Here is a 23,353-nt window from a genome sequence, read left to right as displayed (position 1 = left end):
GGACTTTCCTCAACCTGGATTTTGAGTACAGCGGCAAAACCATAGATGAACATAATTGGGAGGAAAACAGGCCAGATTTTGGCTTAAAATTTTACAGCTTGACCTCCCACTTGTCCCGATCCTGAGAAGAAGCTCATAGGACAGTTAATCTCCTGATGAAGACCAACAGAACATCGTGGACTTCAAGAATTAACAGCAGGCAAAAAGACAGTGCAACTGAAACTACACTGACGATACCAGCAGCAGGATGGAAGAAAAGCACGTGATGGAAAATGCACGGTGAACTGCAGGCTGGTAAGAACAGTGTGACATGACTGTTTAAAGGCACTGAATGTGATGTTTGGCCAGGCTGGGACTTAATCTAAAAGGCAAATACTGAAAAGAAACAGAAAAGGAACAGACTGTGTTGATGGAGATTTGAAGGCCACACAGGACACTGTGAAGAGAGTGACAGGGACCAGTGGGAGGTGAAGCCCAGACGAGTTCGACTGCGAGAAATTAGAGCTTTGTACTTCAAGTACTTCAAGTACTTCAAGTACTTCAAGAACAGTTTACCTTCAAAAATCTGTTTCCTGCATTATTCACTGCTTATTACGCACCAGTCTGCTGTTGTGTTCACTGCTGTCGGCCTCCCAAAACAAAGCCTCATTTCTGCTGTTCAATACTGAAGAAATGTAAACCTTTTAAAATGATGACAGATTACAAACTCTCAGCTGTGTCTGTAATCAAACCTCTGTAACTTTGCTTCACTTCAGCAGCATCAGCTCATGTTCACATGTTGATTCATGGTTTGCTTCAGTTTTTGATGGACTGCAGAATATTTTGAAGGTTATCTGCTATAAAAAGCCAGAACAGGAAAATCTGCTTCATGTGTTTCTGTTTGATCCTCAGTGACTTTGACACAAAGGCCTCTGCTGTGATGATCACACCTCTGATCAAGTCTCACAGTGTCAGCTTTGTTTTTATACATATGGATATGTGCTGATAAATGATCAGAGTTATAATATTTCCCACTGTCTGCTGTGTGCCGTGACCTTTGACCTGCTAAAGACAGTCAGCTGTGGATTATTCATTGTTGTGTCTGATACTTAGAACTGTGAGGAAGAACACTACACAGTTAATCAGGGTCCCCTCTCTCTGAATCAGGAAAGGTGGGCAGGCTGCGTGTGGGCCGCGGGCCATACGTTGAGTATCACTGTTTGAAATGTGAACATTGTTCTGCTGCAGTCAATGGACTAAACCAGAGAAGAAGAAAACAGACTTTACCATGAAGATCCTCAGTGTGGATCAGTATAAAATCAGCCTGATGTCTGCAGTTTAGTGTCAGCACAACTTTCACATCATATTCATCTCAGCACAACTAAAACATGCTGACTGACCTCAGAGTTTCAAGTCCACATCCTGGACTCTCCAGGAAACCACACAGATGCTTCACTCCTGAATCCTGCAGCTTGGTGTTGCAGCTCAGGTCCAGCTCTCTCAGATGGGAGGGGTTGGACTTCAGTGCTGCTGCCAGGTAATCACAGCTGATCTCTGACAAACCACAGAGACTCAATCTGTATAAAGAATGAAAGATGTAAGTTTATTAGACAAAGTGTGAGCTTGAAATCATTCAGTGTTTCATCATCTGTTCAGAGCTGAAGAAGGTTCAGAATGTAGAAGTTTAGAAAATGGAAACTCCAAACAGCTGAAGCCAACAGGAAGCAGCTTCAAACAAACACAACAAGAGAAAAAACTCTGAATGTTTCACATTAAAGTCGTACATTTATCATAAAAACAGGACAAAGACTTGAAAAAGTCGTGTTTTTCCTTCCAGGAACCACAAGGCTTCACTTTTAAAGGTGAAGTGTGAAAGAAATGGACATATTTGAAGTCCAACACCTTTTTCCAGTCACATTATTAAAGCAGACAAACTACAAGCTCATTTTCATTCCAACAAGTCATCTTCTGACCTGGACTAACAACACTGGTCTCTATGTGCAGCTGGCTGTGAGACCAGTGCTCAGGGAGCGTCTACAAAGTGCAACACTGAAAGAACATCACACACTCATTTGCTTCCAGCACTTTCACACAAACATCTACTGTCATTATTGTCACCAAACTCTGTGGATCCTTTATTGCAAATTCAAATGGGATCAAATGGTCAGACAAAAGAGGCTTATGAGGAAATATGATGAAATGTTGTGTATTAGCAGCAAGTTATTGAATCATTTTCCTCAGAAACCAAACAAAATGATTGACAAACATGTTTTTACAAACTCAGTGTTGGACTTGGATCAGCAGGATAAGCTGATGTTTAAAGGCATTTGAGTCTCACTGTATGAGAGTCCAGTTATTACTCAATATTTATGGATGATGTTCTTTCAGTGTTGCACTTTGTAGACGCTCCCTGAGCCTCACAGCCAGCTGCACATGGACCAGCTGACATTACCCAGCATTAGAGGCGGGTGTAAAAAAATGGATTTTCCTATTTAAATGGTTTTAATTTGAATAAAGCGATGTTGATTCATTCAATCCTGAATCGATTTTTAATATAAATGTATTTTGCCAGAATCTCAGGTTAAAGCTCCCAAAAGTATTTCAACAACAAGCAAACAGATAAAACAGTAAATGAGAGCAGCTAAACACACAAAGATGGAAACACAGAGCGTGGATCGTTCACTCGACGGCACGTACACGGACACGCCGTCGGGGCTGAAAGTGGACAGCTCACAGATCCTGAAGCTGCAGGTTTCATCTGTCTCCAACCAAAACTGACTGAACCAGCAGCAGAAGAAGATCCAAACTACGCTTTACGTTTGATGAACATCGTCATGAATTCTCTCTGACTTTGACGTTTACTTCCTGCACAGCTCTCTCTCTCTCAGTGTACTTCAAGAACAGTTTACCTTCAAAAATCTGTTTCCTGCATTATTCACTGCTTATTACGCACCAGTCTGCTGTTGTGTTCACTGCTGTCAGCCTCCCAAAACAAAGCCTCATTTCTGCTGTTCAATACTGAAGAAATGTAAACCTTTTAAAATGATGACAGATTACAAACTCTCAGCTGTGTCTGTAATCAAACCTCTGTAACTTTGCTTCACTTCAGCAGCATCAGCTCATGTTCACATGTTGATTCATGGTTTGCTTCAGTTTTTGATGGACTGCAGAATATTTTGAAGGTTATCTGCTATAAAAAGCCAGAACAGGAAAATCTGCTTCATGTGTTTCTGTTTGATCCTCAGTGACTTTGACACAAAGGCCTCTGCTGTGATGATCACACCTCTGATCAAGTCTCACAGTGTCAGCTTTGTTTTTATACATATGGATATGTGCTGATAAATGATCAGAGTTATAATATTTCCCACTGTCTGCTGTGTGCCGTGACCTTTGACCTGCTAAAGACAGTCAGCTGTGGATTATTCATTGTTGTGTCTGATACTTAGAACTGTGAGGAAGAACACTACACAGTTAATCAGGGTCCCCTCTCTCTGAATCAGGAAAGGTGGGCAGGCCGCGTGTGGGCCGCGGGCCATACGTTGAGTCTCACTGTTTGAAATGTGAACATTGTTCTGCTGCAGTCAATGGACTAAACCAGAGAAGAAGAAAACAGACTTTACCATGAAGATCCTCAGTGTGGATCAGTATAATATCAGCCTGATGTCTGCAGTTTAGTGTCAGCACAACTTTCACATCATATTCATCTCAGCACAACTAAAACATGCTGACTGACCTCAGAGTTTCAAGTCCACATCCTGGACTCTCCAGGAAACCACACAGATGCTTCACTCCTGAATCCTGCAGCTTGGTGTTGCAGCTCAGGTCCAGCTCTCTCAGATGGGAGGGGTTGGACTTCAGTGCTGCTGCCAGATAATCACAGCTGATCTCTGACAAACCACAGTCCCACAATCTGTATAAAGAATGAAAGATGTAAGTTTATTAGACAAAGTGTGAGCTTGAAATCATTCAGTGTTTCATCATCTGTTCAGAGCTGAAGAAGGTTCAGAATGTAGAAGTTTAGAAAATGGAAACTCCAAACAGCTGAAGCCAACAGGAAGCAGCTTCAAACAAACACAACAAGAGAAAAAACTCTGAATATTTCACATTAAAGTCGTACATTTCTCATAAAAACAGGACAAAGACTTGAAAAAGTCGTGTTTTTCCTTCCAGGAACCACAAGGCTTCACTTTTAAAGGTGAAGTGTGAAAGAAATGGACATATTTGAAGTCCAACACCTTTTTCCAGTCACATTATTAAAGCAGACAAACTACAAGCTCATTTTCATTCCAACAAGTCATCTTCTGACCTGGACTAACAACACTGGTCTCTATGTGCAGCTGGCTGTGAGACCAGTGCTCAGGGAGCGTCTACAAAGTGCAACACTGAAAGAACATCACACACTCATTTGCTTCCAGCACTTTCACACAAACATCTACTGTCATTATTGTCACCAAACTCTGTGGATCCTTTATTGCAAATTCAAATGGGATCAAATGGTCAGACAAAAGAGGGTTATGAGGAAATATGATGAAATGTTGTGTATTAGCAGCAAGTTATTGAATCATTTTCCTCAGAAACCAAACAAAATGATTGACAAACATGTTTTTACAAACTCAGTGTTGGACTTGGATCAGCAGGATAAGCTGATGTTTAAAGGCATTTGAGTCTCACTGTATGAGAGTCCAGTTATTACTCAATATTTATGGATGATGTTCTTTCAGTGTTGCACTTTGTAGACGCTCCCTGAGCCTCACAGCCAGCTGCACATGGACCAGCTGACATTACCCAGCATTAGAGGCGGCTGTAAAAAAATGGATTTTCCTATTTAAATGGTTTTAATTTGAATAAAGCGATGTTGATTCATTCAATCCTGAATCAATTTTTAATATAAATGTATTTTGCCAGAATCTCAGGTTAAAGCTCCCAAAAGTATTTCAACAACAAGCAAACAGATAAAACAGTAAATGAGAGCAGCGAAATACACAAAGATGGAAACACAGAGCGCGGATCGTTCACTCGACGGCACGTACACGGACACGCCGTCGGGGCTGAAAGTGGACAGCTCACAGATCCTGAAGCTGCAGGTTTCATCTGTCTCCAATCAAAACTGAGTGAACCAGCAGCAGAAGAAGATCCAAACTACGCTTTACGTTTGATGAACATCGTCATGAATTCTCTCTGACTTTGACGTTTACTTCCTGCACAGCTCTCTCTCTCTCAGTGTACTTCAAGAACAGTTTACCTTCAAAAATCTGTTTCCTGCATTATTCACTGCTTATTACGCACCAGTCTGCTGTTGTGTTCACTGCTGTCAGCCTCCCAAAACAAAGCCTCATTTCTGCTGTTCAATACTGAAGAAATGTAAACCTTTTAAAATGATGACAGATTACAAACTCTCAGCTGTGTCTGTAATCAAACCTCTGTAACTTTGCTTCACTTCAGCAGCATCAGCTCATGTTCACATGTTGATTCATGGTTTGCTTCAGTTTTTGATGGACTGCAGAATATTTTGAAGGTTATCTGCTATAAAAAGCCAGAACAGGAAAATCTGCTTCATGTGTTTCTGTTTGATCCTCAGTGACTTTGACACAAAGGCCTCTGCTGTGATGATCACACCTCTGATCAAGTCTCACAGTGTCAGCTTTGTTTTTATACATATGGATTTGTGCTGATAAATGATCAGAGTTATAATATTTCCCACTGTCTGCTGTGTGCCGTGACCTTTGACCTGCTAAAGACAGTCAGCTGTGGATTATTCATTGTTGTGTCTGATACTTAGAACTGTGAGGAAGAACACTACACAGTTAATCAGGGTCCCCTCTCTCTGAATCAGGGAAGGTGGGCAGGCCGCGTGTGGGCCGCGGGCCATACGTTGAGTCTCACTGTTTGAAATGTGAACATTGTTCTGCTGCAGTCAATGGACTAAACCAGAGAAGAAGAAAACAGACTTTACCATGAAGATCCTCAGTGTGGATCAGTATAATATCAGCCTGATGTCTGCAGTTTAGTGTCAGCACAACTTTCACATCATATTCATCTCAGCACAACTAAAACATGCTGACTGACCTCAGAGTTTCAAGTCCACATCCTGGACTCTCCAGGAAACCACACAGATGCTTCACTCCTGAATCCTGCAGCTTGTTGTTCCTGCTCAGGTTCAGCTCTCTCAGATGGGAGGCGTTGGACTTCAGTGCTGCTGCCAGATAATCACAGCTGATCTCTGACAAACCACAGTCCCACAATCTGTATAAAGAATGAAAGATGTAAGTTTATTAGACAAAGTGTGAGCTTGAAATCATTCAGTGTTTCATCATCTGTTCAGAGCTGAAGAAGGTTCAGAATGTAGAAGTTTAGAAAATGGAAACTCCAAACAGCTGAAGCCAACAGGAAGCAGCTTCAAACAAACACAACAAGAGAAAAAACTCTGAATGTTTCACATTAAAGTCGTACATTTCTCATAAAAACAGGACAAAGACTTGAAAAAGTCGTGTTTTTCCTTCCAGGAACCACAAGGCTTCACTTTTAAAGGTGAAGTGTGAAAGAAATGGACATATTTGAAGTCCAACACCTTTTTCCAGTCACATTATTAAAGCAGACAAACTACAAGCTCATTTTCATTCCAACAAGTCATCTTCTGACCTGGACTAACAACACTGGTCTCTATGTGCAGCTGGCTGTGAGACCAGTGCTCAGGGAGCGTCTACAAAGTGCAACACTGAAAGAACATCACACACTCATTTGCTTCCATCATCCAACCTGAAGAGGAAACAGAGACGCCTCCCCTTCAAAGTAAAAGCTGCTTCTTTTGGACACAGTATCAAAGAAAGTCTACAGTATAACATAGAAAAGACAGAACAAAGTTTTGGTTGTTTTTAAATTGTGCAGAAATGAAACTACACTAAGCTCAATTATGTGACAGACATTTCATCCCATGTCAGTTTGGCCTCATCCTGGGCCAGATTATCCAGCACACACTCTGACCACAGGTCCATGTTGAGCAGGATGAGCTGCTGGCTAATCTGGAGGCTGTAGCAGCAGCTCACAGTCACAGTGGGTTTCCACTCATGAAAAAGCTCTGGCTGCTTCATTTCTCATCTCATATCAGAGACTTTAAAGCTTCACTGAAGCTGTACTGTGATGCTTCCATATCCCAGTGAGGCCTCCATAATGATTTCAGCTGTTCTGTACACACACTGTGTGCCCTGTATGGCTCAAAGTCTCTGCAGCCTGTTTTTATCTGCTATCATCAGATCTTCATCATCCTCATTCACATCCCTCACACACTCTACAGCCTCATCAGCACTGACTTCATCTTCACTGACTGATGGAGCACAACATGAACCTGTGGAGGCTGAAACACTGTCCTGTCAAACATCTCCCCGTCACCACTCCACTTCTGTCAGCCTTTAAATGAACCCTGCTCAAGTCTGTCACTTCTGTTTGGAGCCAAAAGGAAAAACTGTTGTTCAGTCGTTTGGAAAGACAACATTTCTGAAAGCACTCAAACTTCTTCACATTTGTCTTCAGACACATCCTGAACATTTAGGAACTAAAGAAAGTTTCAAACATCAATCAAAGAGCTGAAATATAGAAAAACAACAACAGCCGCAGTCAGTGAACTCACCTCAGAGTCTCCAGTCGACAGTTTGGACTCTCCAGTCCAGCACACAGAAGCTTCACACCTGAATCCTGGAGGTCATCATTTCCACTCATGTCCAGCTCTGTCAGATGGGAGGGGCTGGACTTCAGAGCTGAGGCCACAACTTCACAGTGAGTCTCTGAGAGTCCACACTGAGTCAGTCTGTGATGATAGAAAATATAAAATGTGTTATTATAAAAGCAGAAAATCTGCATTATAAACACAGACTGAATGTATATGAAGACAAAACAGAGTGAGGTCATAATCTGATGAATCTGCTCTTCACATCTGTGCTTCAGCTCCTCTTACTGTGTTTGACATGACACAACGATTGAGTCTCTCTCAGACCTGCAGACTTTTAATGAGAATCTTTGTTTGGCTTTAATCTGCAGATGAAGGAGGAAGATGGTGTCACATTTAGGCTTCCATAATGTCCACAGTCTGTCACTGAGATCTGATCCAGAGTCAGAGTGAAGACACACATTTGGACTGTTTCCTGTTTTGACTCCAGAACATTTTGAATGAGTTCAGCTCAGTGAAGAGTTCCAGCTGGAAAGATGATCTCTGTTTGCTACCTGCTGTCAGGTACGACTGTTCACGTCCACACGCAGGAAAAACCTGCTGACTGTTACCAAACGGAGCAGAAATCTCATCACTGGACAATAATGATGAATGAACTCAGAGCTGCTGATATCAGATCTGATTTCAGGGGAACTAAACACAGAAATGATTGGCTCATTTGAGCTTTCTGAGCCATTATCTGCTGCTGTGTCGCTAGTTGGCAGAAAATGATTTGTATTCCTGTTCAGGGCTTCAGTGTTTATGAGTCCAGATCCAGGTGACAGCAAGTCAAAATGATGTTACCTGTCTGTGTCCAGCAGCAGCCTGTATTCACTTTGAATATTGTTATAACCTGACATGGATCAGTTTGTCTTTGATTGGTTTGTAAATGTCACTGTTTCCATTGGACCTGAGTGACGTACAAAGACAGAGAGGGAGAGAAAGGAGAGAGAGGATGGAGACAGCAAAGAGAGAGCAAACACAAACAGGTGAGAGTGGACAGGTGACCAAGGTCAGCAACCAATCAGAGAGCTTCTGTTTGACCCACAGTCACTGATGATGACTGCACATAACCAAGCAGTGTGTTACTCTGATATCAAATATGGATCCTGCTCTTATAATAATGATCATCAGATGATATTATTGTGTTATTTTGTAGCTGAATACGATGTTTGTGTGATTATCAGTGAAAGAAGCAGTGAGGAGGATGGAGAGAGAGAGAGGACAGAGGGTGAAGTTAGAAACACTAAAAGGATTTTTCATGGATTTCATGGATGATTTGAGTGATTTCCAGCAGGACACTTAAACATGTCAGTGGACGTCCTAAAGAACATATTCACTGATATGAAACGTGTCATTGAACAGGATTAATATCAGTGGAAACATGGTGGAAACAGCTGTGACTGCATGGATGTGACACACTTCAAATCTGTTCTCCACTCTTGGATTTGGGATCCATGGAGCTGCTGCTGAGTCTGTACAATAAAGGAATGGTGTGGAAGGTTGCAGCGTACGGACACAAACACTTTGTGCTTACAATCTGATTTTATTTTCACCATTAAACTACTAACCTACACTGATCAATGATGTTAATGATCACATCTGGACTCACCTAGCCTTTCTGCAGTTCCTCACAGCTGGAATCAGTCTCTGTCGTCCCCAGTCTGATGTGTTGTACTTCTGCAGGTCCAACTCATCCAGAACCTCCTCTGACATCTGCAGCAAGAAGGCCAGAGCTGAGCACTGGATCTCAGAGAGTTCCTTCTCTGATCTGTTCTCTGACTTCAGGAACTCTTGGATCTCCTGATGTACTGAGAGGTCATTCATCTCCATCAGACAGTGGAAGATGTTGATGCTTCTGTCAGGAGAGATTTCATCACTGTTCATCTCCTTCAGGTTGTTGATGACTCTCTGGATGGTTCCTGGACTGATCTCTGTCTGACCCAGCAGACCTACTAAGAGTCTCTGGTTGGACTCCAGACAGAGGCCATGAAGGAAGCGAACAAACAGGTCCAGGTGGCCATTTTTACTCTGGAGGGATTTATACATGGCTCTGCTCAGGAAATCATCCAGAGAGGACTCGTTGTATTTTTTTCCCAAAAAGTTCTTCAGCACCTTTGTCTTCCTGTTGGTGAAACAGTGGAACATGTAGACAGCAGCCAGAAACTCCTGAATGCTCAGATGAACAAAGCAGTAGACTGGTTTCTGGAAGATCACACACTCTCTTTTGAAGATCTCTGTACAAACTCCTGAGTACACCGAGGCCTCTGTCACATCCAGACCACACTGCTCCAGGTCTTCTTGGTAGAACATGATGTTTCCTTTCTCCAGATGTTCAAATGCCAGCCTCCCCAGCTTCAGAAGAACTTCCCTGTCAGCCTCCGTCAGCTCCTGTGGACTCGTCTCATGTCCCTCATGGTACTTGTTCTTCTTCCTCTTTGTCTGAACCAGCAGGAAGTGTGAGTACATGTCAGTCAGGGTCTTGGGCAGCTCTCCTCTCTGCTCTGTAGTCAACATGTGCTCCAGAACTGTAGCAGTGATCCAGCAGAAGACTGGGATACTACACATGATGTGGAGGCTCCTGGATGTCTTCATGTGGGAGATGATTCTGCTGGACAGCTCTTCATCACTGAATCTCCTCCTGAAGTACTCCTCCTTCTGGGCGTCAGTGAAGCCTCGGACTTCTGTTAGCCTGTCAACACATGTAGGAGGGATCTGATTGGCTGCTGCGGGTCGGGAAGTTATCCAAACGAGAGCTGAGGGAAGCAGATTCCCCTGGATGAGGTTTGTCAGCAGCTGGCTGACTGATGACTTCTGTGTGACATCAGACAGCAGCTTCCTGTTGGTGAAATCCAATGAAAGTCTGCTTTCATCCAGGCCGTCAAAGATGAACAAAAGCTGAGAGACAGCCAGCTTCTCTGCTGTGACCTTCTGTAATGTTGGATGGAAAACATGGAGCAGCTCCAGAAGACTGTACTGCTCATCTCTGATCAGGTTCAGCTCCCTGAATGAAAGCAAAACCACCACACTGACATGTTGGTTCTCCAAGCCCTCTGCCCAGTCCAGAGTGAACTTCTGCACTGAGAAGGTTTTTCCAACACCAGCCACGCCGTTGGTCAGAACCACTCTGATGGGTCTCTGTTGGTCAGGTAAGGCTTTAAAGATGTCCTGGCACCTGATTGGAGCGTCATGGAGGGCGTCCATCTTGGAAGCTGTCTCCAGCTGCCTCACCTCATGTTGGGTATGAACCTCTTCACTCTGTCCCTCTGTGATGTAGAGCTCAGTGTAGATCCTGTTGAGGAGGGTTCTACTTCCTGTTTCATCACTTCCTTCAGTCACACGTTCACATCTCCTCCTCAGACTGATCTTATGTTCATCTAAAACCTCCTGCAGACCAACATCTGCTGAAAGAAAGAAAAACAATGAGACTAAAGAGAAAGAAAACTCTTCAATGTCTGAACAACACAAGAAGTCCAGTTTTCAGAAATGAGTCCATCAGCAGACAGATGTTCAGTCTTACTTTGTACACAGCTGCTCTGACTGGCTGTCTGCAGTCCAGCTGTGGTCCTGGATCTTTCTCCACACTGTGCAGAAGCTCTGATGGTGACACAGAAAAGTCACAGTGGAGATACTTCTGTCCACCTTTGATTAGACTCATTATAAAAAGGAAAACAAAGTTTAACACAGTCATGTTTCCTGTTCACTGACTTACATTTATTCCATGGACACTCACTCTAACCTGAAGCACAGCTACAACCCAACATTGTTGAGGCCTCATCTCCTCCTTTCCTGACTGTAGAGGTTAAATATGCAACAACCAACAAATAAAAGAATTTGGTTCATTTCAAAGAAATTCACACGGTGACCAAGTAAAGTAACCGTAGTAAAGGAGACAACATCCCGTTGATGGTGGGATTATTTGAAAGATTTGCTTTGGTCACGTCACCAAATGCAGTTGAACCACCCGTGGATCCATGTTTGACCATTCTACCACTCTGAGCTCTGCTTTTGAATCATTTTATTATTATCATCATTCATTTATTCATTCTTTGGAGGGGGGCTATTTCCTAATGCCGCCCTAATAAGCTGATGTTCAAGGGGAAATATAACAGAAACTCTTTCAGTGTTATTCATTAATAAATTAACAGATAAACTGTGAAGAAGAAAAAACTGAGATTTAAAGGAGAGAGTGAGAAACTTGATCATCATCCTCATAATACATGTTTATCAGTATCTGCTGTGACCATACTGCAGTAATAACTACAAGTCTACATTTCTGTGACTGTTGATCAATCACAGCAGGAATCTGAGCTCATCTCTGCACACAGAGCAGCTTCAGCTCTGGGATAAACTGCTCGCTTCATGTCCTTCTCAGCTCACAGACACTCATCCTGATATTTTCCTTTAACATTTGATGGTATAATTCATCTGAGTTTACACTTTATCTGCATAAATACAGAAAAACAGACCCAAACACCAGAAACCATCAGTTTCACCATGTAGAATATATTGTTGTTTCCTTTTAATTCAGAGAAAAACTCTGATTTAGATTTTCTCTGTTCTCTTTGCCACAGCCCATCCCAGCAGCAGCTGAAGCAGCTGACTGTCACAACACTGAATAACACTTTAGGAGGAATTTCAGAGGTCAGTAAAGCTCCAGTTTCAACATCAGTTAATTAATCATAGTTCATCATAAATGTTAACCTGGCTGGCACACATGTTAATGTTAGCTATTTAAATATTAGCAGTTAGCTGAGGCCACAAGAAGAAGAGGCCCTAGAAGAACAATGGATGATAAGATTAGATTTTCAAGACTAGGCAGAGACGTGTTTTCCTTTACTGTCTCTTACAGAGGAGGGAGCAGATACCAGACGAGGTCACGGAGGTACGGGGAGGATTCGCAGCAGACAGCAAGACTGCCACGTCCATGCGAGAGAGCGATGGCTACGATAATCTCTGTTTTTGTCTCCCTATATAATGTTGTACAGCCCATGTGAGGGTTATCCTCTCTGTGAACCAGATGCTTGATTTCACACAGAGGTCCACCAACTGAATTTGATCAGTTATGGAACGATTTACCTCGACAGGCTCCTTCACTCGCTGCTTTTAAACCTCCTTTAAAACACACTTTTACTCCCTGACCTTTGACCCAGTGTGACATGTTGACTCACTACCTCAGACAGCTTAAAATTGTCTTTTTGTTTTTTGGTGCTGCCTAAAAGAACCGTAAAATATTATGTTCATATATTTTTGTGCTACATCAGGAAACTCAAAAACATAGTTTGTAATATTTTAATCCTTATTTTTAAAACTGTTTTTGTCATTTTTCTTCTCCCATTGCATCAAAAATCATTATTTACACTGAATAAATGAGTCAGCAGCTCTCTTACATTGTTGCTGCAGGTTCATTACTGAACCATGGAGGTATGTCTTTGGACCAGTCACTCCTCACAGACACACAGCTGGATGCTGCAGATCCTGCTCCATCCTCTTCCTCCATCTTCTTGATGTCAGGGTGGAGTTAGTCTGAGAGGCAAACACACACACTCAGAGGTGCTGTTGTACTGGAAGCATCACACTGACGGGTTTCTAAAGTTCTCATTGATCATTTCATGGAGTTTCTGTGGTAAACACTGTCCTGTGACATATGTGTTATGGTGAGGGTCATGAGGGCTAACCAGCCCCACTCCTTACTCCTCATATTTCAGCCTGAAGCACAATAACAGCCTAAACCTAACCAGGAGGCTGTAACCTCAAAGGGACTTCATGGTTAGAAATAAAGGTTCAATGAAATGAAGCAGATCATAAAAACATGAGTTCCAACTTTAAAAGAAGCGTCCACACGATGACGGCACAGCAGAGGAGCACTTTCTCTAACACACTGATTCAGTTCCACTGACACAAGGACACACACAGGAAGGCACACACACACAAGCCTTTATAAGAAACAACACAATCATCTGCGCTTGACTTGTCAATCCAAGTCCTTAGCCCATGAGCCCGCGGTATCAGACCACAGATATTCCCTTACTTTGAAAAAATAAAGACAGTTTTCAGAACAGACCTGATGTTTATGCTACAGCCTGTTTACCAATATAATCAATATCAGATATCAGAGCAACAGAAACCTCGGTGATCAGGACGCTGGGACTGAGAACAGGAAGTGGCTCAAACGTCACAGTTTCATAACGTCACCCTGAACTCCACTCACCGAGTTTCTGTCGCCATTGTAGTTTTTAAAGTCCCGTGATAAAGGCGGGTCTTTCTGTGAATCCGCACGCTCATTGGCTAATAACTCGAGATTGACACATCGTTATCCAATGAGCGTGCGGGAACTTCCGACATAAAGTTGTTTCCTTTGAAAAACCAAAGTCTGATTATTTTTGCCTCCACTGACGGAGCCTGTTGTTCCCGCCACAGAGACACAGTAATGTCAGAGCGGTGTTAACACTCACCCTGCCTCAGCACAGCTCTCACTCTCCTCCTGCTCTCTCACACTAAACGGAGGCTCAGCTAAACTCACTTCCTCTCTACTTACAGGAAACCAGCGCTCAGAGGAGCCGACCGGCCTCACATTTCACCCACAGACACGAACAGCGTGGAATTATTTTATGTCATAAGAAGAAACATATTCATGTGAACACTCACCTGCCTCAGCTCCACCTTCCTGCTCCTGCTGCTCTGAACGGAGGCTCAATACTTTCACTTTCACTGCTGCTCCCTAAACACAGAGGATGCTGGGACTTGTAGTTGTTTCCTTCCGGTGCGGTCTTCCTCTTTGTTTGTTTGTGTTTGTGTTCAAGATATTTCGATCATGTAAACATAGGGTTGCCAACTCCATGAGAAATAAATAAGGGACACCTCGTGGCCAGGGCCGGGCGACCCAGTTGTCTTCACCCTTCCCAGTGTGGTGAATTTTTTAGCTCTTTTTTTGTGTGTGAAATTATTTTTTAACCATTTGACTTGAATTTGATTTAAGCAGATGCATATTCTTTGTGACATGAACACATGAAAATCATTTAGCCATTTATTTTTAGCTCAAAATGACAACATTAACACAGTAAAACAGGTCTCTTTCTTAAGCAGAAGCCTGTCATGCTTAACTTTTGAGAATATAAGTAAATCTTTCTTTAAAATAACTCTGTCCTGCTTAACTTAAAATTATATAAATTAATAGAAAACAATAGAAAGAAAAATATTCTTGTAACAGTGCACATTTAGTGCATTTAGTACAATTGGCTTCAGTAGAGGCATTATTTCAGCTTTTGCTCCCGTTTGTAAACCCGCTTGAGTACGCATCATAACTCATCATCCTTATTCATGTATTACTTTTATGTATTAGTCATCTATTTGTTGTAATCATCTATCCTTGCAGTTGTTTATTACACAAAATAAATTATATTATCACACTTCTGGCCATATAGCGCTGATATTCACTGCACATGCCCATATTAACCTTAACCAGAGGGTTTAAAAAAAGAGACAGTGTTTACATACCATATCTGCTTCTGCCGTGGCCTGGTGGACAAAAACTTGGTTAAGGGTTCCCCGAGATTTCACGTCCCTCATGTTCTTCATGTGCCCACCACTAGAAGCATGCCTATGGAAAAAGTGCACCGGCACACAGTGCAGTGTGCTTTATAGGTGTTATCGTGCACTTTTCCAGCCAGGTGTTTTCCTTTTCCCATTCCTCCCTGTACTTTTGCAGCCTTTTTTTTCTTTCTCTGAGGGGAACAAACATTGCTCGCTCGTGAGCGTGTCGCCACAGCCGCTCACACTGCTCACACGCAAACACGTAAACGTCGGTGAAAAAGACGGAGCAGCACGGCTGTGCAGCGTGTGATCTGGACACAAGCGATGGAGGCACAACTGTAGAACTTTGGACAGCTCATCCGAGCCTTTTCGATGTGGCCTCACAAAATTATCACGACCACAACAACCGTGAAAATAGTTGGATTTACATGCTGCTCAATCACAGCTGCCTGATCAATGTTTTTCATTAGCAATTTAGCAAAGTTGATGGTGGTGGTGTGTCTGTGTGAGAGAAAGACAGAGAGAGCGAGAGCGACAGATTTTCTGTTATAACCTTCATTATATGGAGGCACAGTGTGCGCACTCAGGTCGCATCAGAGCATCGGGCGGTATAGTGTGAGACCTGCATCGTGACCTACCAACTGCGAGCCAATCGTGCAGTTTGAAAATTGCAGTGTCTGCCCAGCTTTAGGTGTACTGTCGTCCAAGACTTGCAGCACAGTGTCGGCGTTTGTTTCCCTGTTGGCCAGGACTGGCCTGGGACAGAAAATCGGGCATTTTGACTAGAGACCGGCCCCCCAGGTATTAAAGCCATAAAGCCTTTGAATGAAAACAAACACTGTTGTGACAGTGATGTACAGTCTTGTTGGTATATGTATGATTTCTATACATTTTACATCAGATAAAAACTTTGGTTGTAAGATTCAGATAATTATTTAATAACAGTGAGACATTTTAAATGAGAATAAGAAAGAAAAATGGTAAAATGGTCTGTATTTGTAAAGCGCTTTACTTGGTCCTAAGGACCCCAAAGCGCTTTACACTATACACAATCATCCACCCATTCACACACACATTCATACACTAGAAAAGTATTTCTTTGTGCCCCCCTTTCCCTGTTAATGCCCTACCTGGCCCCCTGGCAACACTTTGCTAGACCCGCCTGTTGCGGAAGTTTTCCATTTAAATAAAGCCTGCAGACGAGCGGTGAGCGGTAGCTAACATTCTTTAATCAAAACACACAAAGAACAGACAACCAAGCTTGATGGAGAGCCTACATGACCACGGGGCAGGGTCAGCAGAGTCTCCCTGAGCCTAGCATGGCTCTCAGTTAAATACCTTCTCCAGGAACAAAAGGCAGTACACAGCTGTTTCACACCTTAACACTAGAATTACTGAGCCTTTTTTTTCCCTGGTGCGAGTCCCTACTACTAGATTTACTAGCCCTGCGCAAATTTGCGTAAATTCCACTGGCACTGCGTTGTCTTTACAGTCCCTGGCACAGCAGCTGCAGCAGCTTCAGCAGCCTGCGTCTGTGCTAATATTTCCTTGTGCTACATGAATCGGCAACGAAGTTCCTGAGCTAGAAGACTCAGAAACAATCTTCTTTTGCCTGTCCACCCTGTACATGCCTTGTACAAAATGTAGGCATTCACCGCTAACAGGTCCAGCATATTGTAGAAAACCGCTACTGACCACCTGCATGTTGCTGCTCTTATGGAATACATCCGCACAAGTTGAGTACGTTCACGCCAGACTTTATTCACCGTGCCCCATAACGGCGTTTTGCGCTGCAGCAGTCTGTGCGACAGTGACAGTGAAGTAAAGAAATTGTCTGTTGTGACGTTTCTCCCATCATCCAAAAACGGCTCCATCAGTTTCATGACCACGTTCTTGATCCCAAATTTGTCTGGCTTGGCTGCGATACACTGTGTGAATGGACAACGAACCTTGGTAGGGAACAGCTGTTCATCTATGGTCATGTGTTCTACTGGAGTGAAACTCTTAGCACAGTTCTTGTTGAAGCGTGTCCAGATGTCGGAGATCGCCGCAAATTTATCTGTTTTCACCCGTTCTGCCCGCGTGTCCCTGTCATCAAATCGAAGGTGTTGCATAATTGAAATGAATCTATCTCGGGGCATTGTCTCTTTGATTACTGGCACCAGAAATCTTTCTGACCAGCAATCCACAATGGCACCAACAGGACACATGATTGCTCTTACAAACAGGATTGAAATGAATGCCATCAGTTCATGAACTGACAAATTCCAGTCCGGCTCTATTCTGTGGGCTTGATGGACCGTACACTCCCTGATGGTCTGCAGCATTCCCACGTCTAACAGGCAAAGGAAGCTTTGGAGCACACTTGTAATCTTGCGCTGTCGGAAGATAAACAAATAGAGAATGGTAAATTTACATGAACCTCACTCTAAATGGGTTTATATAAATATCATATCTACTATGGCAGTGACAAACCTTAGCAGACTCTGTGGGTCCAGCTTGCGCAGTGAAGCACGAACGATTTGCTACTGCACTGGGCATTGCAATGTCCTCCTCTACAGTGCCGTCTTTTGCCGTGTGGCTCTGGCTGGGCTTCCCAGTACCACGGGGCCTCTTCTGTGGAGGCATGTTGGGTTCTTGTTCCGTCTCCTTTTCAGATTCTTCTGAGGAGGTATCAGTGGCCTGCTGGACAAATGAAACCTCTCCTCCATCAGAATCTGCTTCGTCCATTTTCTGAAGCAAAGCCAAAGCCTGTTGCGCGGAGAGGTTCTTCCTGCGTGGCAGTGATACGGAGGCCATCCTGATGTGCGTTCTCAGAAATGCGAACAAGAAATGATTCTCCCGTCTGGGTCGGTCTGCTTTTATGCACAGCACTGTGCTGTAGTCAAGCAATGCCACTCCCTCACATACACAGTGACAATGGAACAATGGAAGATCTGTGCTGAGACTCAAGGAAGGTGTGAATGTGTGTCTTTTATATTTGCAGGTCAGTCAATGTGTGGGATATTTTGTATAGATACGGCAGGCATTTCTGAAAGTCGTAACACAGAGGTTTGGCCTGACTTGGATCTGAGCAACTCTGAGTGAGCAAATGCAAATGTGCCAGGCCTCAAGGATAATGGGTGGTTTGCACAACAAAAGCTGGAGGAGAAATGAGCTGACGACCTGTGAAAATCTCAGCAGGGGTGATTAACACCTCGGGACTTGCACCAGAAAATAAAAAAGCCAGTAATTCTAGGGGGTGTTGGGTTTAGGGAAGTTACGCAAATTTGCGCAGGTTTAGTAAATCTAGTGATAAATACGTGGTAGAAATCCCAAAAGGGTGATTCTGTTCACCTGGACGTAGCATTTTCAATGGGAGAAACGCCTCCTGAGCTGAATTGTCTCAGTTGATGGCCATGCGGTTGGCCTCCTGAACTGTTTCTTTGGACTGTTTTTCCTCCTCTTCTGAGTTTTCCTTCCTGGAGCTCCAGCACCCACCCAGGTTTGGTGGAAATGTTCTAATTTTAAGAGTTTGATTGCAAAAGAATAAACTGCTGATGTCCGCAGAAGTTTTTAACTTTGGTTGAAAGGACAAACTATGAAAAATAATAGACCTTTGAGGATTTGAGCATATGCCAAACCTTATGCAAAGTTCCTCTTAATTGTAAAACACAAATCTGAGGATGTTGGAAGACATGTGTGGTTCTCATCAGCTTTGTGGCATGTAGATGCTCCTTTTATTAATATTCCTAAGTCCGGAAGAATACTCATAAACACTGAGGTCCTGCTATGTGCCAATGTGTATCTGGGCCATTACTAAACAAAGATGTGAAGCAATGTTAATAATTGTTGGTAACTTTTTTTTCATTTCCAGGTTTCAGTTACTGCTGTTGATATGTTAAGAGTAAGAATAAGTTCAGATTCTCTTAAAGATAACAACACTAATATGTTAACAATTGTTGGACTTGTGGAGGTATTTTGAGAACCCTTATAAACATCTGAAGGAAAAATATTCTTTAATCATAGATGCAGACTCATGGAAAAAATATTGATTAATCATTTTATTTGATTTTGTAGAGTTGGAACAAACAGATTGGATTCTCAAAATCAGTCAGTTTCTTGGGGTCTGAAGCAACAACAGAACAGGGCTCTGAATTTTTGGCAGAAGCCCTTTTTTTTCTTCTTTTTCTCCTTTTTCTCCTTGATTTTAATGTTGTCAGACTTCTCTGAATTATTAGTAAAAGAGACAACTGGCTCAGACATGGATAGACATACAGAAGGGAGTTCCTCACTAGGAAGATCATCAGACGTTGCCAGACTTTCAGAAGCAGGCTCTTTAGTAGGAAGAACATCAGCCTTTGATTAACTTTCAATGAGAGGTTCTTTAGTAGGATGGACATCTGGAACATCTGACTTTGGCAGACTTCCACGAGCGGGTTCTCCAGTGGGAAGAATATCAGCCATTGTTGAACTTTCAAAAAGAGGTTCGGAAGTAGGAAGAACATCTGACTTCAGAACACTTTCCCAAGCAGGTTCTTGAGGTTCTTTAGGAGGAACAACATCTGGCTTCAGCAGATTTTTACAAGCAGGCTCTTTAGTCGGAAGAACATCAGCCTTTGTTGAACTTTCAAAAGGAGGTTCGGAAGTAAGAAGAACATCTGACTTTAGAACACGTTCAGGAGCAGGTTCGTGTGGTTCTTTAGTAGGAAGAACACCTGACTTCAGAACACTTTCACAAGCAGGTTCTTGTGGTTCTTTAGTAGGGAGAATATCTGACTTCAGAACACGTTCACGATCAGATCCTTTTGGTTCTTTAGTAGGAACAACATCTGACTTCAGCAGATTTTCATGAGCAGATTCTTTAGCTGGAAGAACATCAGCCTTTGTTGAACTTTTGGAAGGAGGTTCGTGAGTGGAAAAAATATCAGCAATTCGTGAACTTTCAACTGGAGGTTGGGAAGTGGGAAGAACATCTGACTTCAGCAGACCTTCAGGATGAGGTTCTTTAGTTGGAAGAACATCAGACACTACTGGACTTTCACAAGGGGGCTGGAAGATCTGGCATATGCTCGTCTTTGCTACATCAGAAATTGCCCTGAGTAGTCCTGGTGCAAAGTTTGCAATGTGGCTCAGCAGAATCTTTTCTGAATATTTCTCTCTGACTTCAGACAGGATACTTTGCACCATGTCATCTCTGATGGACCTTGAGAAGATGGCCTGGTTTTCCGTTGTTAGGAGAGATTTGGACACTCGATCCAAAGTGGCCTTTGTCACACTGGTGGAGAGGATGCTCAATTTTTGGGAGGACATGTTCAGTAGGGGGTAAGAAGGAAGCTTCCAGAAGCCATGCAGGACACGGGGAACCACCTCTATCACCACGTCTGTTGCAGTGAACAGTTTGGAGGTTTGTGCGTCCTGCTGCCTCTCTTTAAGGAGGTCAATGTACTTCCTGACATTGCTGAGGAGCTTAGGTGTTCTGCAGAATAAAGTTATAAGAATGATCTTTTACACCTATTTAAAAAAATAACAGAAATTTTGAAATACTGTAGCTGGACTGTTAATGATTTTATGTCAGAGGTGACTCACTGAAATTTAGGAGGTATGGCCTCTGGAAATTCCAGCAGCATCCGGGCTTGAAACTCGATGTCCCTCATTTTATTTATTGTGTTCACTGCCCACACCTGAAACAGAAAGCATGTTTACATTGCAGTTTTGTTGAGAGGTTATGTGATTGTAGTAAAAAAAAAAAAAAAGATCTCCAAGTGACTAAAACTCTTGTGAGTTTTCTAGTCTTACCAGTTTCAGAAGAGGTTTGGCTTCTGTTTCTTCCAAACCCTCCAATTCAAACTCCCAAAGTCTTCAAAAGAAAACAAAAGAGAGGTTTTCTCTCAGCATTTACACTTCAGCACAAACAGTTTCAGGTGTGAGGTGGATGGTCTGTAGGTGTCACAGTAACTCACTGCTCTCTGACTGTCTCTTTGCTCCTCTCCACCAAAAGATCTCCCATATCTTCTGCAGTGAGGCTTGATGGTATTTGGTTTTCCTTCTGAAGTCTGAGGAATTCCATCATCATTGCAATCTAAAAATAAAAGGAGACATTTAATCAGCATCAGTCCCAGGTCTTCAGAAATCACCTGACATTTTATCTCAGTTTTGGTTTGGATGGATCTGGGTCTTACCTGAGCCCTGTAACCTGGTAGATACCAGCAGATCTCCACAGCTGTGTTATATATGGGTGTGTTGAACAGCACCTGTCAAAGAAATAAGAAATTACTCATTGTAACTTAAATTGATTCTCAGTTTGTCAGCTTTTTAAAACTACATCAAATTCTTCAAAAAATGCAGTAAAAACAAAAAGTGTCACATACCCTGATGGGTTTGTAGATCCCTTTACTGGCTTCCATTAAAACGCTGCTGTTCTATCACAGTTGGGGAAGAGAAACTTTCCAAAACTCTTCAAAACTTGTGTAAGATCAAATGTAGATATGAAAATACTCCTGACTTGATGGTTTTTCTTGCACAGATGAGCTCTTTTTCAAGTCTGATGCAGATTTAAAAATACACAATTCTAAAACAGTCACCATGGAAACATTTGATCCCTGCTTTATGTCATTAAATTAAAAGAAAACACTCTATTTTACACCACATTACACTATATGTTGTTCATTATATAAGTAAATAAGGGTAGGCTACAGCCGTCCTTAGGTCACTCCTGTGAAAAGATGCATACAAACTGGTGAATCAGAAAAGAAAGAAAGCCAACCTGCAGCATTATGTCCTTTTATGTTATTTCAATTCACTTCAGTTTTATTGATACAGCACCAAATCACAACAACAGTCGGCTCAAGGTGCTTTACTTTGTAAGGTAGACTCTAAAATAATATACACAAGGAGAAAAACCCAACAATCATATGACCCCCTATGAGCAAGCACATTGGCGACAGTGGAAAAAAACTCCCTTTTAACAGGGAGGAAGCGCCGGCAGTAACAGGCTCAGTGAGGGGCGGCCATCTGCCAGGAGTGGTTGGGGTGAGAGAACGAAGATGGGACAAGAGGCATGCTGTGGAAGAGAGACAGAGATTAATAACAAGTGTGATTCAATGCAGAGAGGTCTATTAACACATAGTGAGGGAGAAAGTCTCTGTCTGCTTTTCCTAATGCTGAGGTGAGGAGGACTATTAGCCAATATAAAGGCGACACTGGCGACCCGAGTGTGGAAACAAATGGTTTGCACAAGAAGCGGTCACTGAGCGATCAAAGCTTATTTACCACACATAAAAAATCAAGGCAGAGTAGAAGCGGGTGGATCGATTTTTAATGAATTTTAAAATTATGTTTGTTTTTCTTATTCTTGAAAAAAAGATCATTTAACCTCGCATTTGTTTCCCTTTTTATACACTACTACTTATGTGTTTTTTCTTATTTATGTCTATATTGTTTAGTTAAACAGATGACAGTTTTCCCCTTTTTACTACTTTTTGAACTCTATGCTGATGTTTAAAGATTTTATTATTACTAAATAATGTTTTTAACAATGAGGTGAAAATAAATACCAGATGAAACGATATTCTCTTCTGTTATCTTTTATTATTTGTGACTTGAATCAGTATCCGCGCTGCACACAATCAAAGTTATTTTCAAAACATGCAGAAACAGGTCTTATTTTGTTAACAAAATGACAAACCATTGCATCGTTACAAACAAGGTTATCACTGTACATATTAATTAGTCTTGAATAAGACGCTCCTTTTTGGACATGATATAGAAAAAGCACACAGTGTTGTCCGCAGGTTACCGAAAAGTCCTTCTGAACCTGTCTCCCAGAATACAATATCAGAGCGGTGTTTTTAAAAGAAAAACTTTTATCTCGGGTGAAAACTTATCAGGTGAGTTACCGAAGCTGTCAAAAAAGTACCCTTGCTTGTCTTTTGTGATATTGAACGCCAACCAGTGCTTCCCAGGTAAGTCTGATGGATCTGTATTCACAATGCCCATGCATGGATATCTGATGGGCTTTGTTGGCAGCTGGTCACATGCTAAGACGCCTAGAAGATGAGCCCTGTTACTAATCCTTTTAACAATGCTGGTTAGTTCTATTGTATTCATTTTGAATGTTTAGTAGTCGTCCAGCAGCACTTGTCTCATATTAGATATTTGGAT

The 23,353-nt window shown here is 42.3% G+C and overlaps 2 protein-coding genes across 2 annotated transcripts; both read right to left on the bottom strand.

Annotated features, from left to right (window-relative positions):
- Positions 1-1,360: 1,360 nt before the first annotated feature.
- On the bottom strand, positions 1,361-18,010 carry LOC143414158 (protein NLRC3-like). The gene is made up of 7 exons (XM_076877892.1): positions 17,687-18,010; positions 17,474-17,589; positions 17,161-17,299; positions 11,199-11,289; positions 9,291-11,082; positions 7,604-7,780; positions 1,361-1,556 (listed from the first exon to the last, which is right to left on the bottom strand). Exons 1-7 carry the CDS (start codon positions 18,008-18,010, stop codon positions 1,361-1,363), a joined length of 2,835 nt encoding a protein of 944 aa, XP_076734007.1.
- Positions 18,011-19,555: 1,545 nt separating this feature from the next.
- On the bottom strand, positions 19,556-22,537 carry LOC143414156 (uncharacterized). Its single transcript, XM_076877891.1, has 6 exons — positions 21,562-22,537; positions 21,373-21,444; positions 21,154-21,272; positions 20,990-21,050; positions 20,780-20,874; positions 19,556-20,669 (listed from the first exon to the last, which is right to left on the bottom strand). Exons 1-6 carry the CDS (start codon positions 21,595-21,597, stop codon positions 19,556-19,558), a joined length of 1,497 nt encoding a protein of 498 aa, XP_076734006.1. The 5' UTR covers positions 21,598-22,537.
- Between the last annotated feature and the right edge of the window lie 816 nt (positions 22,538-23,353).

The sequence above is a fragment of the Maylandia zebra genome, linkage group LG3 (genome assembly GCF_041146795.1).
Source record: "Maylandia zebra isolate NMK-2024a linkage group LG3, Mzebra_GT3a, whole genome shotgun sequence".
Lineage (NCBI taxonomy): Eukaryota > Metazoa > Chordata > Actinopteri > Cichliformes > Cichlidae > Maylandia > Maylandia zebra.
This window is presented reverse-complemented; position numbering and strand designations above follow the sequence as displayed.

Bases quoted from the DNA above. Each gene is read 5' to 3' on its own strand.
- LOC143414158 (XM_076877892.1), bottom strand. From the start codon at position 18,010: ATGGCCTCCGTATCACTGCCACGCAGGAAGAACCTCTCCGCGCAACAG. The intron at 17,300-17,473 runs GTCAGTTCATGA...ATTTGATGACAG, and splicing joins ATAGAGCCGGACTGGAATTT to GGACACGCGGGCAGAACGGG. The intron at 7,781-9,290 runs GTGAGTCCAGAT...CTATCATCACAG, and splicing joins AGGAACTGCAGAAAGGCTAG to ACTGACTCAGTGTGGACTCT.
- LOC143414156 (XM_076877891.1), bottom strand. From the start codon at position 21,597: ATGGAAGCCAGTAAAGGGATCTACAAACCCATCAGG. The intron at 21,445-21,561 runs GTATGTGACACT...TTTCTTTGACAG, and splicing joins GGATCTACAAACCCATCAGG to GTGCTGTTCAACACACCCAT. The intron at 20,670-20,779 runs GTGAGTCACCTC...TTTATTCTGCAG, and splicing joins GCCATACCTCCTAAATTTCA to AACACCTAAGCTCCTCAGCA.